At 37.1% G+C, this 15,534-nt stretch overlaps 1 protein-coding gene across 1 annotated transcript in view; it reads left to right on the top strand.

Moving 5' to 3' along the window:
* The window catches only part of NETO2 (neuropilin and tolloid like 2), a 41,498-nt gene extending 28,339 nt beyond the window's left edge, over nucleotides 1-13,159 (top strand). The window contains exons 7-8 of the mRNA XM_047077395.1: nucleotides 10,322-10,435; nucleotides 12,236-13,159. Coding sequence (XP_046933351.1) covers nucleotides 10,322-10,435; nucleotides 12,236-12,816 — 695 coding nt within the window. The 3' untranslated portion in view covers nucleotides 12,817-13,159. The remainder of the gene's footprint in view (nucleotides 1-10,321; nucleotides 10,436-12,235) is intronic.
* Nucleotides 13,160-15,534: the final 2,375 nt, after the last annotated feature.

The following is a 15,534-nucleotide window of genomic DNA, read 5'->3' as shown; positions in this document are numbered from 1 at the left end:
ATATTAATATCATGATTGTATGTGACCTACACAAGCTTTATTATAGCTGAACTCTTCTCTCTGTAATTTTACAAGACTTGATGAATTGCCAGATGGGCAGTTGGGTTATGAAGCCAATTTAGCCAACCAGCCTTCCTACCTGCCTTCCATTCATTTATTTAACATTTATCATACAAGATGCTATTTGCTATGAAGATACAGAAATGGATGAAACATTCCCTGCTCTAAAGGATCTTATTATAGTCACTTAGGTGAGGTGACATAGATGCAAATAAGGCAGTTACAGGATTGACTATGACAATGACTGTTTGAGACAGAAAACAAAGTGCTTCCTGATTAAATATCCAGGTTACTTCTAGCAGACAGCATTGATTATGGAGCAAGTAGTCCTGGAAGGTAGGACCTTGGAGTTTATCCTTGAGATTTTAGAAGGTAGAAATGTTGGATAATTGAGGTTGCTATTCCAAACAGAGGCCACAGAATGAACAAAAGCATGGAGCCAATTTGGACCACAAGAAGTAGTAGAAGAAAGAAGAGAGAAAAATGAGTCAAAAGGTAGATTAGAGGGGCACCTGGGTGGCCCATTCGGTTAAGCATTTGACTCTTGATCTTGGCTCAGGTCATGATATCACAGTTCATGAGTTTGAGCCCCATACTGGGCTCTGCACTGTCAGTGTGGAGCCTGCTTGGGATTCTCTTTCCTTCTTTCTCTGCCCCTCCCCTGCTCGTGCTCTCTCTTTCTTTTCTTTTTTTTTTTTCTTTTTTTTTTTTTCTTTTTTTTTTTTCTTTTTTTTTTTTCTTTTTTTTCAACGTTTATTTATTTTTGGGACAGAGAGAGACAGAGCATGAACGGGGGAGGGGCAGAGAGAGAGAGGGAGACACAGAATCGGAAACAGGCTCCAGGCTCTGAGCCATCAGCCCAGAGCCTGACGCGGGGCTCGAACTCCCGGACCGCGAGATCGTGACCTGGCTGAAGTCGGACGCTTAACCGACTGCGCCACCCAGGCGCCCCTCTCTCTTTCAAAATTAATAAATAAACTTAAAAAAAATTTTTTTGCAAAGGCTAAAATTAGAGCTCATGGAGCACCTGTATAGCTCAGTCAGTTGAGCATCAACTTGATTTCTGTCCCTACCTTACTTGTGCTCTTGCTTTTTCTCACTCTATCTCAAAACAAAGAAATAAACTTAAAGAAAATTAAAAACTGAAAAAAAAAAAAGGTAGATTAGGGTTGCCTGGGTGGGCTCAGTTGGTTGAGCGTCTGACTCTTGCTCTCAGCTCAGGTCTTGATCTCCAGGCCATGAGTTCAATCCTTGCTTTAGGCTCTGCACTGGGCATGGAGCCTAGCTAGAGTTAGAAAGCCTTTAAATTAAAGGGTAAAAGTAGGGGCACCTGAGTAGCCCAGGCAGTTGAGCACCTGACTCTTGGTTTTGGCTCAGATCATGATCTCATGGTTTGTGGCATCAAGCCCCACATCGGGCTCTGTGCTGACAGTGTGGAGCCTGCTTAGGATTCTCTCCTTCCCTCTCTCTGCCCCTCCTCTACTCATGCTCTTTATTTCAAAATGAAAAAATGAACTTAAAAAAAATTTTTTTTAGGAAGACAAAAACTAGAGTTCATGATGTAGCTCAGTCTGTTGAGCGTCTGCCTCTTAATTTCTGCTGAGGTCAAGATCCCAGGGTCGTGGGATTGAACTTTGTGTTGGGCTCCACACTGAGCATAGAGTCTGCTAAGATTTCATTCATTCTCTCTCTCCCCCTTCCTCCCTCCCTTTGCCTGTCTCCCCAGCTTGTGTGTGCGTGAATACACACTCTCTAGAATAAAATAAAATAAAATTAGAATTCATGTTATAAGCTTTGGGGAGTTTTGAAGGGTCTTGTACTATAAGATGATGTAATCAGAGCTGTGCTTTAATTGGGGCGTGGAGGTCATAGGAGGCTAACTTCCATAGTCAGAGGGGGAGACCAGGAAGGTCTGAACCAGAGCAGTGACAGAAGAAAGAAGAGTTGTGGAGGTAGAATACACAAGATTTGGGGACTGATCAAAATGAGTCAAAGATACCTACAGTTAGGGTCTGATTGACTTAGAAAGTGAAAATTGGACAGATGAAGGGAAAAAGCTTTGAGTTATTTTGGATTTAGTGAGTTTTTCAAGTAGTGGGAAATGTTGAGCTCAGCAGTAATACTTGCATGGAGTATACTGCTGCTGCTGCTTGTTGCCCTATTGATGGATATCAACTGTGTCCAGAAAATTTTTATCAACTTTTCAAACTTGAAAAAAACAGCTATGTAAAGGCTGCTTCACTATTTCAAATGACTACAAAGCAGTGCTTGATACAAAGATACAGTTAAAGTTAGCAAGAAAGCCTTTCAGCCGTTTTCCTTTCTCCTCGTCTTATTTATTCCCAACATCTTGTACCTGTGTTTTCCAACAGTACCCATCAGCCACATGTAGCTATTGAACACTCATAATGTGGCCCATCTAAATTGAAATGTGCTATAATTACGAAGATTTATTCTGAATTTCAAAGACTTGATAAGAAATAATGTAAAATATCTCCTTATATTTTATATACGTGTTAAATGAGAATATTTTGGATATTGTTTCAGGGCTCCCTAACACCACCCACATGGTAGGTGATTTGCTAGAAGGACTCACAGGACTCAGCATACATTTGAATACTCACAGCTAAAATTTATTACAGTGAAAGGATATAGGATCAACAAAGGAAAAATACTGTCTGAGTCTGGAGAAATCCTTTCACAGACTTCCTTATCCTCTCTCCCTCCCATGAAGGGCACACTAAGCATGTGCATTTCTTAAGCAACAAAAAATGCAGTAACATGTACGTTTCTGCCCAGAGAACCCACTTAGAGCTCAGCACCCAAGTTTTTGTTGGGGGCTAGGCACATAGGCACCATCTATCTGCCTTGCCTGTACCAAAATTGTAGACTCACGAAAGGAAAGAAGGTATATGGCATAAATGATGTTGTTCACACCAACTCTAGGCACCATGAACCTTACCAGTCAGGGAATGGAGGAAAGTCAAGTTCTCAGTTGCCAAAACTAAGGGCCAAACTTGCACACAGACCCTTCTAAAGGTAGCAGCCTCAGTCCTTCTATATTTCTCTTTTCTGCAAAGATATATGGGGTTAAATAAGCTACTAGTGAAATTAATTCCACTTGTTTCTTTCTAAATATCTTTTTTATTGTGGCTACTTGTTCATATTTTGCCTTACATTATATTTTGGGTAACACTGGTCTAAATCTTAAATGCAAAATTATTCTTTGATGTGTTTTAGTTAAGGTATTTCTGTATCTGCACTAGTGATGTCTCCATCAGTACAAATCTGATAAGTAAACAGGTGAAAAGCCTCCCTCAAGTGATGTCTTTACAATAATTAAATATAAAACTAAGTTAAGGGTTGCAATAGACTTAGCTCCATATCCTAAATTTAGCTTTATTATCCATGAAGAACAAGAAAACCACCCCTCCAAAAAACAAATGTCATATGTATGTGATCAAAATAAAGGATTTTATAAGTTTTCTAAAACAAAAGTCCTGGTTTGGAAATCTCCTTTTTTTATTTAATGTTTATTTATTTTGAGAGAGGGAGGGAGGGAGGGAGTGGGGGAGGGGTAGGGAGAAAGGACAGGGAGACAATCCTAAGCAAGCTCCATGTTGTCAGCTTGGAGCCTGACATGGAGCTTGAACCCATGAACCGTGAGGTGATGACCTGAGCTGAAATCAAGAGTCAAATGCTTAACCAACTGAGCCACCCAGGTGCCCAGGAAATCTCCTTTTAATCACATTAGAGAGCTCCAAACCATACATTTTTATATGCTCATCATTAATTCAAATTGTTTTGTTTTCAACTTTTTTGTTTTTCTCTAAACTGTTAATAATTTGTAACTGTTATGAATCCATCCATGAAAACAATCAATATTTCAGAAAAGGTTTACATAAATGGGCTAAATCTGCATGAGATATTCACTTCATACCTACCCATTGTGGATTACAGATATGACTAAAATAATATAACTTGGCTAAAGTGAAAGATACAGAATAACAGTCAGTCAATATGTTTGACCTCTTCCCAAGCACTGAATACTAATATACACCTCACTCTTTCAGACAGGATATGGTTTTAGGAAGATAATTTCTAGGACTACAACCATGAAAGCAACAGAAGTTATTTTTGTCAAAATAAATCCATAATGTGATTTTCAGTGACATACTGCCTACAGGTCCCTGCGGGCCTAGTTGAAGGACAGACCATCTTTCAGCATCATTGCCACATCTCATGGGAAGGGAAGGGGGGCTGAAACCATAACCCTTCTTCTTTCTCATGCCATGATCCAGTAGTGAGTAAAAGGGAAAAGGCTAGAAGTAGAAAAATAGTTCATAACTGGCACTATTTTTGCTATTCTCTTTGCCCTTTACTTATAAATTGCTATAATTCAGCCATTTTTTATAGTTTTTAATTGAAGCATGTCATTAGCATCCCAGGTCAATAACTGATACTTTGATTCTCATCATAAACAGCTATGCTTACCCACTGAAAATCGATAGAGCTTAATACATCTGTAATTATGAATATAATGTATTTCTACAAAACAAAACCTGATATCACTGCTGCTTTCTAATTGCTTTAAATCATGTGGGGAGCAATTGTAAAGAATTCTATAAAATAAAAACCTCATGAGGGTGTTTTCTACTTACTGTTTAGTCAGTGAGAAACTCTGAGCAGAAAACCTGTCTTTTTTTTTTTTTTTTGCCACTTTTGAACCATAAAGAGAATCCAAATGTGGTCACACAATGTTCTATGGATAAACTTAAAGAGCTAATGATAGTTTGACTCAAAATCAGCATGCCTAGAAGCCACAGTACTTACAACCTCACTCAGCTTGTCTTGAAAATAGCTTCTGTTCCCTGTATTCTCATTTGTGAACTGGATAAGATAGGTAAAATTAGAGGTCAGCAGGTAATATGATATAGTATGTATTAGGATTGTGGTATGATACATAAACAAAAAGCCAGAAAACTCCAGTTTTTAGAAGTGAGAAATTCAAAAATACTGTGTGTTCTCTAGGCCATTTGTTATGTTAAACTGCACACATGGGTGTAATATAATTTTATAATATACATGACACAACTGAAGTGGGTTACCAGCTGAGTTTGTACTTAAATAAAATACCACCATACTGGGTTTTTTTCAATTTATTCATTTTAAGAGAGAGAGCACGCAAGCAGAGGAGGGGCAGAGGAGAGAATCCCAAGCAGGCTCTGCATTGTCAGTTCAGAGCCCAAAGTGGGGCTCGATCCCACAAACCATGAGATCATGACCTGAGCCAAACTCAAGGGCCCAACACTTACCTGACTGAGCCATCCAAGCACCCCATCATCATATGTTTTCGTTGGCTTTTCTGCCCTCAACCTCTAATGGCTTATTCATGTAACTCATATGTATTGCCCTTGTAAGTTTTGAAACCATCAAACATTTTTTTAAGAATCATGAAATATTACTTAATAGTTTAAATGATACATGTGATGGGTTCAGTCTCTGAGTAAATTACTTGTTATATACATGATACTTCTAAGAATAGAATTATCCACATGATTGAAACCACTAATTTCATAGTCTCATTGATTTTAGAACCAGAAGTCTGAGATAACAGTCATTTAAAAAGATTCATTTAAAAAGAGGAAACAGGGGCGCCTGGGTGGCGCAGTCGGTTAAGCGTCCGACTTCAGCCAGGTCACGATCTCGCAGTCTGTGAGTTCGAGCCCCGCGTCGGGCTCTGGGCTGATGGCTCAGAGCCTGGAGCCTGTTTCCGATTCTGTGTCTCCCTCTCTCTCTGCCCCTCCCCCGTTCATGCTCTGTCTCTCTCTGTCCCAAAAATAAATAAACGTAAAAAAAAAAAAAAGAGAGAAAAAAAATAAAAAGAGGAAACAGCGACCCAAGGAGTTAGTTAAAATCTCAAAGTAGACAGGTTAACTAATAACAGAAACAATTTTTCTTAATTACTAATCTATTTTTTTTCCATTCTCTGCTTCATAACATGATTTCCCAAGCTATTCACAGTTCTTAGCTATTTTAGATTCTTTAGTTATCAGAGCCACCTAAGGGTTATTATACTTAAACTGGAGTGGGTAAGTACCCAGCAAATAAGCAAGCCTAAAAGTTTAGTGCACTGAATAATTAACTGTATATAAACGTCATGCCTACATTCTGTTTAATTTATAGTAGGGAGGGAGGAAAGAAACAAATCCTAGTTCATAATGATTAACCATAGATAAGCCTGTTGAACTAGAACTTGGGTGAATATTACTTTTGGGGGATTCTTCCTTAAAAAGAGATTTTAGGGGTGCCTGAATGACTCAGTTGGTAAGGCATCTGACTCTTGATTTTGACTCGGGTCATGATCTCACATTTGTGAGATTGAGCCCTGCGTTGTGCTCTGCACTGACAGTGCAGGGCCTGCTTGGGATTCTTCCTCTATCTCTCTCTGTCTCTCTCTCTCTGTCTCTCTCTCTCTCTCTCTCTCTCTGCCCTCCCCTCTATCTCAATAAATAAATAAATAAACAGTCTTTTAAAAAAAGAGAGCTTATATTTGCTCTCTAATAGCAAAGCAATTTTGGATGTTATTTTAATTGAAGAATAATTGACATTCATTCAGTGGATGATATTCTATTCAGTGATTTGATATTTACATACATTATGAAATGATCACCACCATAAGTCTAGGTTCCATCTGTCACATACAAAATTGTTATAATATTATTGACTGTATTCCCTAAGCTGTACATTCTATTCCCATGACTTACTTGTTTTATAACTTGAAGACTGTTCCTCTTAATCCCCTTCCCCTATTTCATCCTATCTCACCCCCGCACCCCTACTTCCTTCTGGCAACCATTAGTTCTCTGTTTCTGAGTCTTTCTGTTTTGTTTGTACATTTGTTTTTTTAGATTCCACATATAAATGAAATCATCAGCATTTGTTTTTCTCTGACTTATTTCACTTAGCATAATACCCTTTAGGTCCATCCGTGTTGTTACACATGACAAGATTTCATTCCTTTTTATGGTTCAGTAATACTCCATTGTATGTATGTGTGTGTATACACATACACACACACACATTTTTATTGATTCATCCATGGATGGGCACTTAGGTTGCTTATATATCTTAGCTATTATAAATAATGATGTAATGAACAGAGGGGTGCATGCATCTTTTTGAATTAGTATTTTGATTTTCTTCAGATATATACCCAAAAGTGGAATTGCTGGATTATATGGTAATTCTATTTTTAACTTTTTGAGGGACCTTTATACTGTTTGGAGAAACTTTATACTGGTGCAGGGGCTGCACCAATATACATTCTCACCAACAGTGCATGAAGGTTCCCTTTTTTCCACATCTCCACTGACACTTATTTCTTGTCTTTTTCACGACAGCCATTCTGACAGGTGTGAAGTGATATCTCATTGTGGTTTTGATTTGCATTTCCCTGATGATTAGTGATGCAATGGATGTTGTCTATTGACCTACATTATAAGTCTAATAAATATTTGATAGATATCAGATGATGTTTTAGGGTTTCCTGGGGACCCAATAAATACCTGTTTCTATAGTCCATTTTCAGAGCCAAACTGAGAAATAGACAAAGGGGTCAGGCAGGTGGATACCAAACTGTCAGGTTTTTGTTTTCTATGTGTGTGTTGGTTTTTTGTTTGTTTGTTTTTTATCAGACTGTCAGTTTTATTACTGATGATGCAATTGGACAATGTGGTTAGGTATTCCAAAGCTTCCTATGATTGTAACCTAAAGATAGGGCCTTCTCTTTAGAGGGAAAGAAATACTAACTTCATTATTGTTTTAATAAGGTTCATTGTATATTTATTTTTAAAAAGATACTTTTAGGGAAGAAATTCAGTTATTAATCTCATAAAATTTTAGATATTTCTTTTCATCTTGAAAAGAAACTTTTTTTTTAATATTAATGTATTTTCAGAGAGAGAAAGCATGTGTGCTCACACGTGAGATGGGAGGGGCAGAAAAAGAGCAAGAGAATCCCAAGCAGGCTCCTCACTGTCAGCCCAGAGCCCACGAACTGTGAGATCATGACCTGAGCCAAAATCAAGAGCCAGGTGCTTAACCAACTGAGCCACTCAGGCACACCTTGAAAAGAAACTTTTAAAAAGAAAATATAAAAAATATTTTCACTCTTACGTGGATCCTGAGAAACTTAACAGAAACCCATGGGGGAGGGGAAGGAAAAAAAAAAGAGGTTAGAGTGGGAAAGAGAGCCAAAGCATAAGAGACTCTTAAAAACTGAGAACAAACTGAGGGTTGATGGGGGGTGGGAGGGAGGGGAGGGGAGGTGATGGGCATTGAAGAGGGCATCTTTTGGGATGAGTACTGGGTGTTGTATGGAAACTAATTTGACAATAAATTTCATATAATAAAAAATAAAATAAAATAAATATTTGAAGCCTGTCAGTATAATAGAGAGTGGTACTCAGTTTTCCTCCCTTGATGTGACATGTATCTTCTCAAAATAAATGTAGAATTTTTTAGACAGGAAATACATTGTGTTTGAGTATATTTTTGGAAATCAAAATGGTTAGTTGATTTTTAGGAGCTTCTGTCATAATTCTGCAGTCTTTTTGAGTGGAAGAAAAAATAAGCTATCCTTCTTGACTTTCAGATTTGTGTGTGTGTGTGTGTGTGTGTCTTTACACTGAAATACACGTTATTACTATGCTGGTACTTTTGTCTCTGATCTAAGACTTTATTTCCTAACTAAAGTAAACACACTGAGTCATAATCTAGTGTAACAAATTTTTACACAAACAAGGAGAAGTGTTAGATGGAAGCACATATACGGTATGACTGGAACACAGGGGTCCCTAGCTGCCTAGGAGAATTGAGGGAATCTTCACAGACAAGGCAACATTTTGGATGATCTTGAAAGATGAGTAGATGGTCACCAGGAAGGGAAAGGAGGAAGGAGACATTTCAGGCTGAAAGAACAGTTTATACAAAATACAAAATTACGTGGTATATGTTCCAAAATCTTTGTTGTTTTAAAAAATTTTAATGTTAAAATTCTAAAGAGTTATTTTTTTGTGTGGTAAAATCTATATAACATAAAATTTGCCATTTTAACCATTTTTGAGTATATAGTTTGGTGGCATTAGGTACATTCACATTTTCCTGCAACCATCCCCACCATCCATCTCCAGAACTTTTTTATCATTCCCAACTGAAACTCTCCCATTAAACACTCCCCATTTCCCTCTTCCTCCAGGTTCTGGTAGCTATTGCGCTTTTTTTCTGTCAATGAGTTGACTGCTCCAGGTACCATATATATACCCGGAATCCTACAATATTTGTTCTTTTGTGTCTGGCTTCCTTCAAGCATAATGAATGTCAAGATTTATCTATGTTGTAGTATTTGCCAGAATTTCCTTCTGAGTTTTAACACTGAATAATATTTCATTAGATATGTGTACACCACATTGTGGTTATCCATTCATCCATCAACAGATATTCAGATTATTTCTACCTTTTGGTGGAATGATGCTGCTGTGTGCTTGTCAATAATGCTGCCATGAACATGGCTGTACATTACGTGTTTGAATCTTTGCTTTTAGTTGTTTGAGATATGTACCTAGAAATAGACTTGCTGCAGCACATGGTAATCTGTGTAAATTTCTGAGGAAACTCCATACTGTTTGCACAGCAACTGTACCATTTTACATTTCCCTCAGCAATGCACCAAGGGTTCCAGTGTCTCCACATCCTCACCAACATTTTCTTCTAACAGTTTGGAATGCTACCAGGCTATGTACTACTTCCTTGAGAACCATGGCAAATATATTCATATTCTCATTACATTAAAAATGACACTTGGGGGGGCGCCTGGGTGGCTCAGTCGGTCGAGCGTCCGACTTCGGCTCAGGTCATGATCTCTCAGTCTGTGAGTTTGAACCCTGCGTCGGGCTCTGTGCTGCCGGCTCAGAGCCTGGAGCCTGCTTCGGATTCTGTGTCTCCCTCTCTCTCTGACCCTCACCCGCTCATGCTCTGTCTCTCTCTCTCTCTCTGTCAAAAATAAATAAAACATTAAAAAAAATTTTTTTTTTTAAAATGACACTTGGGCACCCTTAAGTAAAAGTTTAGGTGAGACCATTTCAGAGAGTATTGGCCTTTGTCTTATTGTTTATATAGTAGGAGTGTATTCATGAAACAAGTTGAAGTGTAAATAAACCAAAATGAGTTCTTAGCAACAAATTGTTTTTCTTTCCTGCAGCTCCCTGCACAGGTAGCACTTTCTTTTGTCACAGCAACATGTGCATCAATAATTCTTTAGTCTGTAATGGTGTTCAGAACTGTGCATACCCTTGGGATGAAAATCATTGTAAAGGTGAGTGCAATGGCAAAGGCCAACCTTTTTGAGAGAAAAGTGACCATTGCCCTTCATTAAGAAAGACTTAAAATGCCCTTTTCTACCACTGTACTTAGCAATAGCTGCTTTGGCAGAAATGGAAACATAAAATATAAATGTTTGTTTTAAATAGAGTGTAGACCTCTGTTATGTGGTGAAAGTAAAGAAAAATACTTATTCTCAACAAAAGCATTCATTTTTATGTACTGTGTTTTTTAAGTTGTTCAAAAGTCTGCTCTAATATTTCTTTCATTATTTTCTTATTCATATTGTAAAGATACCTTATTCTCAGAATAATTTATAAAGTTACCTAAAATAGTAGTATTTTTTAAATTATATACAAATGCTGTTTAACAAATATTGATGCATTCAGTCTTAAAAAGCAGCAAAAACAGGGGCGCCTGGGTGGCTCAGTCAGTTGAGCGTCCAACTTCGGCTCAGGTCATGATCTCACAGTTTGTAAGTTCGAGCCCCGCATCAGGCTCTGTGCTGACCGCTTGCTCAGAGCCTGGAGCCTGCTTCAGATTCTGTGTCTCCTTCTCTCTCTGCCCCTCCCCCGCTCACGCTTTGTCTCACTCTGTTTCTCAAAAATAAATCAATGTAAAAAAAAAAATTTAAAAAGCAGCAAAAACAGACTTGTAAGAACCGCTCTTTTTCATTTTATAAAATTTCCTATGTTCTATTTCTAGTGTATATCTAGGGTAAATGTGACTTGTGGTAATAGTTGAATATCTACAAACATTATCAACTCACTGTCTCAGTCCTAAAGTTTACCTCCCTTTTATTCTCCAAAAGCTCAATAAATATCTTACCGTGAAAAGTTAATGTGATCTGATACGGCTGTCTTAAGTACTTGAAGTAATTTAAGGTAATCATTCAAATGTAGATTGTGATAATAACATGCCTAAGTGGGTTAGCCTGATCACTTTAGTTCTCTCTTGCTGATGGCGGTTAGTGGAGATACTGTGGATATACCTCAACATGGCAGTTTGTCAGAAGTACCATAGGGGGGCCCGGGTGGCTCAGTCAGTTAAATATCCAACTCTTGATTTCAGCATAGGTCATGATCTCATGGTTTGTTCATGAGATCAAGCCCCACGATGGGCTCTGCCGTGAGAGTACAGAGCCTGCTTGGGTTTTTCTGTCTTCCTCTCTCTCTACCCCTCCTCTGCTCGTGAACACTCTCTCCCTCTCAAAATAAGTAAGCATTAAAAAAAAAAAAAAAAAAAAAAAAAGATATACCATAGAACAGAAAGCTAAACTTGATAGAATAAGAGTATTTGTTTGGTATTTTCCTTTTTTGTTTATTTATTTTGAGAGAGAGAGCACATGTGCATGCATGAGCTGGGGGAGGGGAGGGGACAGAGAAAGAGAGAGAATCCCAAGCAAGCTTCCTTCCTGTCAGCACAGAGCCCAACATGGGGCTGGACCCCACAAACTGCGATCATGACCTGAGCCAAAATCAAGAATCGGACACTTAACCAACTGAGCCACCCAGGCGCCCCTGGCATTTTCTTTATGTTCATGTATTTAATTTAATTTGCAAGAACCAAGTCCTTTTTCTTTTATGTAATCTATCTAGCCATATTATGATTGGCTGATTTAACCAGAAATCATAATGGTATTGTTTTATTTGTTCAAAAACCTAATTTTAGGTGGCATCATCTGTGGTCTGTTTGACCCACGTGTTCTGCTTTACCTAAAAATACCTTACCAGTTTGGGACAGGGCTCATTAATGAATTTTGAAAGCCTCATTGTTTCTCTTTCTCTTTCTGCAGAAAAGAAAAAAGCAGGACTATTTGAACAAATCACTAAAACTCATGGAACAATTATTGGCATTACATCAGGGATTGTCTTGGTCCTTCTCATTATTTCTATTTTAGTACAAGTGAAACAGCCTCGAAAAAAGGTCATGGCTTGCAAAACTGCTTTTAATAAAACTGGATTTCAGGAAGTGTTTGATCCTCCTCATTATGAACTGTTTTCACTAAGGGACAAAGAGATTTCTGCAGACCTAGCCGACCTGTCAGAAGAACTGGACAACTACCAGAAGATGCGGCGCTCCTCCACCGCCTCCCGGTGCATTCATGACCATCACTGCGGATCGCAAGCATCCAGTGTCAAACAAAGCAGGACCAACCTGAGTTCCATGGAACTGCCTTTCCGAAATGATTTTGCACAACCACAGCCAATGAAAACATTTAATAGCACCTTCAAAAAGAGTAGCTACACTTTCAAACAGGCACATGAGTGCCCTGAACAGGCCCTAGAAGACAGAGTGATGGAGGAGATTCCTTGTGAAATTTATGTCAGGGGGCGAGATGATTCTGCACAAGCATCCATATCCATCGATTTTTAATCTTCTACAAAAGGGGACGTTAATTATTAAGTATGTACGTATGCAGCCTACAGAGCACCCATTCTCTCCAGCAGCCAACCCTTTTCTCCTGTCGAAACTAGGAAGACCTTCATTTCCCATTAATCTATTGTAATGGTGAAGTTTTTATTATCTCAGGCAGTCTATATGTTAAGCCAACCAAGGAACTTACTCCATTCAGTGAAAAAAATAATAATCATTTATTGCTTGGTGTCACATAAACAAAGTACCAGTTAAATAGCATTTAAAGAGTGAAGTAGTTCTGCTGAGCCAGGCTCAGGCTGCTTCAGGAATACTGCTCTTGATTGATACAGTTTGTCAATATTGTGATCCCACAATAAGTTTAAAAATAAGGTTTTTCTTTACATTCCTTTTGTTTTTCTTTTCTCTAAATTTAATTTGTTTTATAAGTTTGTGATTTTACCATTTTGGTTTCTTGCTAAATATAAGTGGTTATCATACAACACATATTTCAATACAGGCATTTGTTCTAGAATTTGTCAAAATATAACTAGTTACTGTGGTAAGTGCCAATTAAGACCCGGAGTTCTGTTTCGCCCATCTGTTTCTTGACTAATTTCTATACTGTTGCCTTTTAGTTACTGGATTTTTAGTCTTTATTTTTTGTGAATGGTAAATGATATGATTTATCGCCTTTAGGTCCTATCTTGTCTTACTTATACTAGAAGAATTCATAATCCTAGGATGTATGCACCCTTGCCAGTTATGACTAAAAACTTAAGGATTAAAATTTCTGAAAATCCTTTGCAATTTCCCAAATTTGGTCACATTCAGTGATAGCCCATTCATTCCTGTGAGCAAAGTCATTTAATTCATTTTGGAAGAAGCCTGTAATTATGTTTATTTCCAGCATTTCTCACCACCAGATTTGTGTTCCCTGTTATTTTTATAAGAAGATGATTTTGCTCCCTTTATATTGGTTTATCTTATAGCGTATGGTAACCAAGGTTGTGTGAGAGTAAAAGGAGAATTCCTAAGAAACTGTAAAAGCCCTCAGATGGCTTTGTACTTGGGATAGTACATTTTTCTAGTTCTTACCAAGAATAACAACTTCCACTTTTTTTTAAACTGCACTTTTGACCTTATGTTTTTTATGGTATATAAACAATAATTTATAAACATGATATAAAAACTCATTGTGTTTTTTTAGACTTTTGATATTATTTGATACTGTACAAAACTTTATTAAATCAAGATTAAAGACCTACATGACAGATTTATTTCAGTGTTCACATTAGTGGCTTTGTATACAAGTATGCTGTGATGGAGCTCCACGTTATAACTCATTGTAAAGACCTTGGTAATGTGTACATAGCTTTGGTTTTTTTTTTTGTTATTGCATTTAGTTTATGATAAATTTTTCACTGTGTTATTTATTCCAAATCACTACACAAATCTTATATTAAAATATACATTGTTACATGATTCTTCAATCATGTTATTACACTGAGATTTTGGATCTTAAAAAATATATGAAAAGGAACCATTTATCAAATTATAACTAATACAGACATGCCGTTTAAAAGAGATAAATTCTCATTTTTGATATATTTTGTAGTAAATTCTTAGTGAAATGAGAAATTGAAGTTTCATGGAATTTCATTGATTTTTTAAGATATCACATCCATGCATTTTCTCAGATTAGTGAAAACTGGGACCTTAAATATTATACATATATGATACCCCTTCAACATGTTTCTTATATCACATTTTTTATTTTTTTAAATATAATATCCAGGAGATACGAAAACCTATACATAGTATATTTATGATTTAAGTTGTTTTTTAAGTCAGCATAATTTCCTGTTCTAAAAATAGAATTTGGGAAGGTAGAAAGACTTAATGAATGTAGTATTCATTGAACTAATGAACCAGAGCCAGATTAGATAGAAATTCTTTCAGTAGCTATGTTGAATAGTCATTCTAGTATTAGTAGCCAGCTAACATTTGAACTGCATAGTAATTATTTAGTATAATAATAACTGTGATCTCATTCTTCATGATGAAGGAAAGCTAGCATATTTTCTGTGTAAAATCACCTGCATTATAAAAACAGCTGTTAAATTCATCTTTAACACCTACCTTATAGTAGAAAATAATACAGTATGCTTCATGAGAGTCACTTGTAACTATATTTTTATTTTTGTTTTTGAAATTTGTATCCTATTTTCTTTTAAAAGGTCGTGAAGAGGCCTACAAAATAGAGCCTTTAAAGAAGACATTTAACATTAAAAGAGCACAGAAGTACATAGTTTCAGGCAACTCAGCAAGTAAATCTTGGACAACAGAGTTTGTTCTAAATTTTCTGGCTACTGAAACAAAAGAAATAGTTTTTGTTTTCCACAGTAGACAACCCAAACTTACTTGCAGTTTTCTCTTCAACTAAAGAAAGAGAGGGTCTCTATACAGAACAACATTTCCTCTGAATTGAAAGAAAAAAAAGCAAAATGCAGAGAGAAGTCTAAATAGTAAATCTTTATGTAGTGAAGGCACCTCTTAATTTGGTCCAGGATCAGGGGTTTCTGATGAGTTAGTCTGTCTGCAGGGGTAGAACTGAAGAGCCAGATGATCAAATTAGCTAAGCCAGCCTTAAACTGCCATGTATTGTATGCCTTCATTGAACTATAGATGGGGACTAGGCCTCATTTATTTTTTAGTCAGACATTTATTTTGGCAGTA

This window comes from Lynx rufus, unplaced genomic scaffold (assembly GCF_022079265.1).
Source record: "Lynx rufus isolate CCGP_SWC_20201006 ecotype Redwood Valley unplaced genomic scaffold, mLynRuf1.p SCAF_16, whole genome shotgun sequence".
Classification (NCBI taxonomy): Eukaryota; Metazoa; Chordata; class Mammalia; order Carnivora; family Felidae; genus Lynx; species Lynx rufus.
Note: the sequence above shows the minus strand (reverse complement) of the source record. Positions and strands in the feature narration are given on the sequence as shown.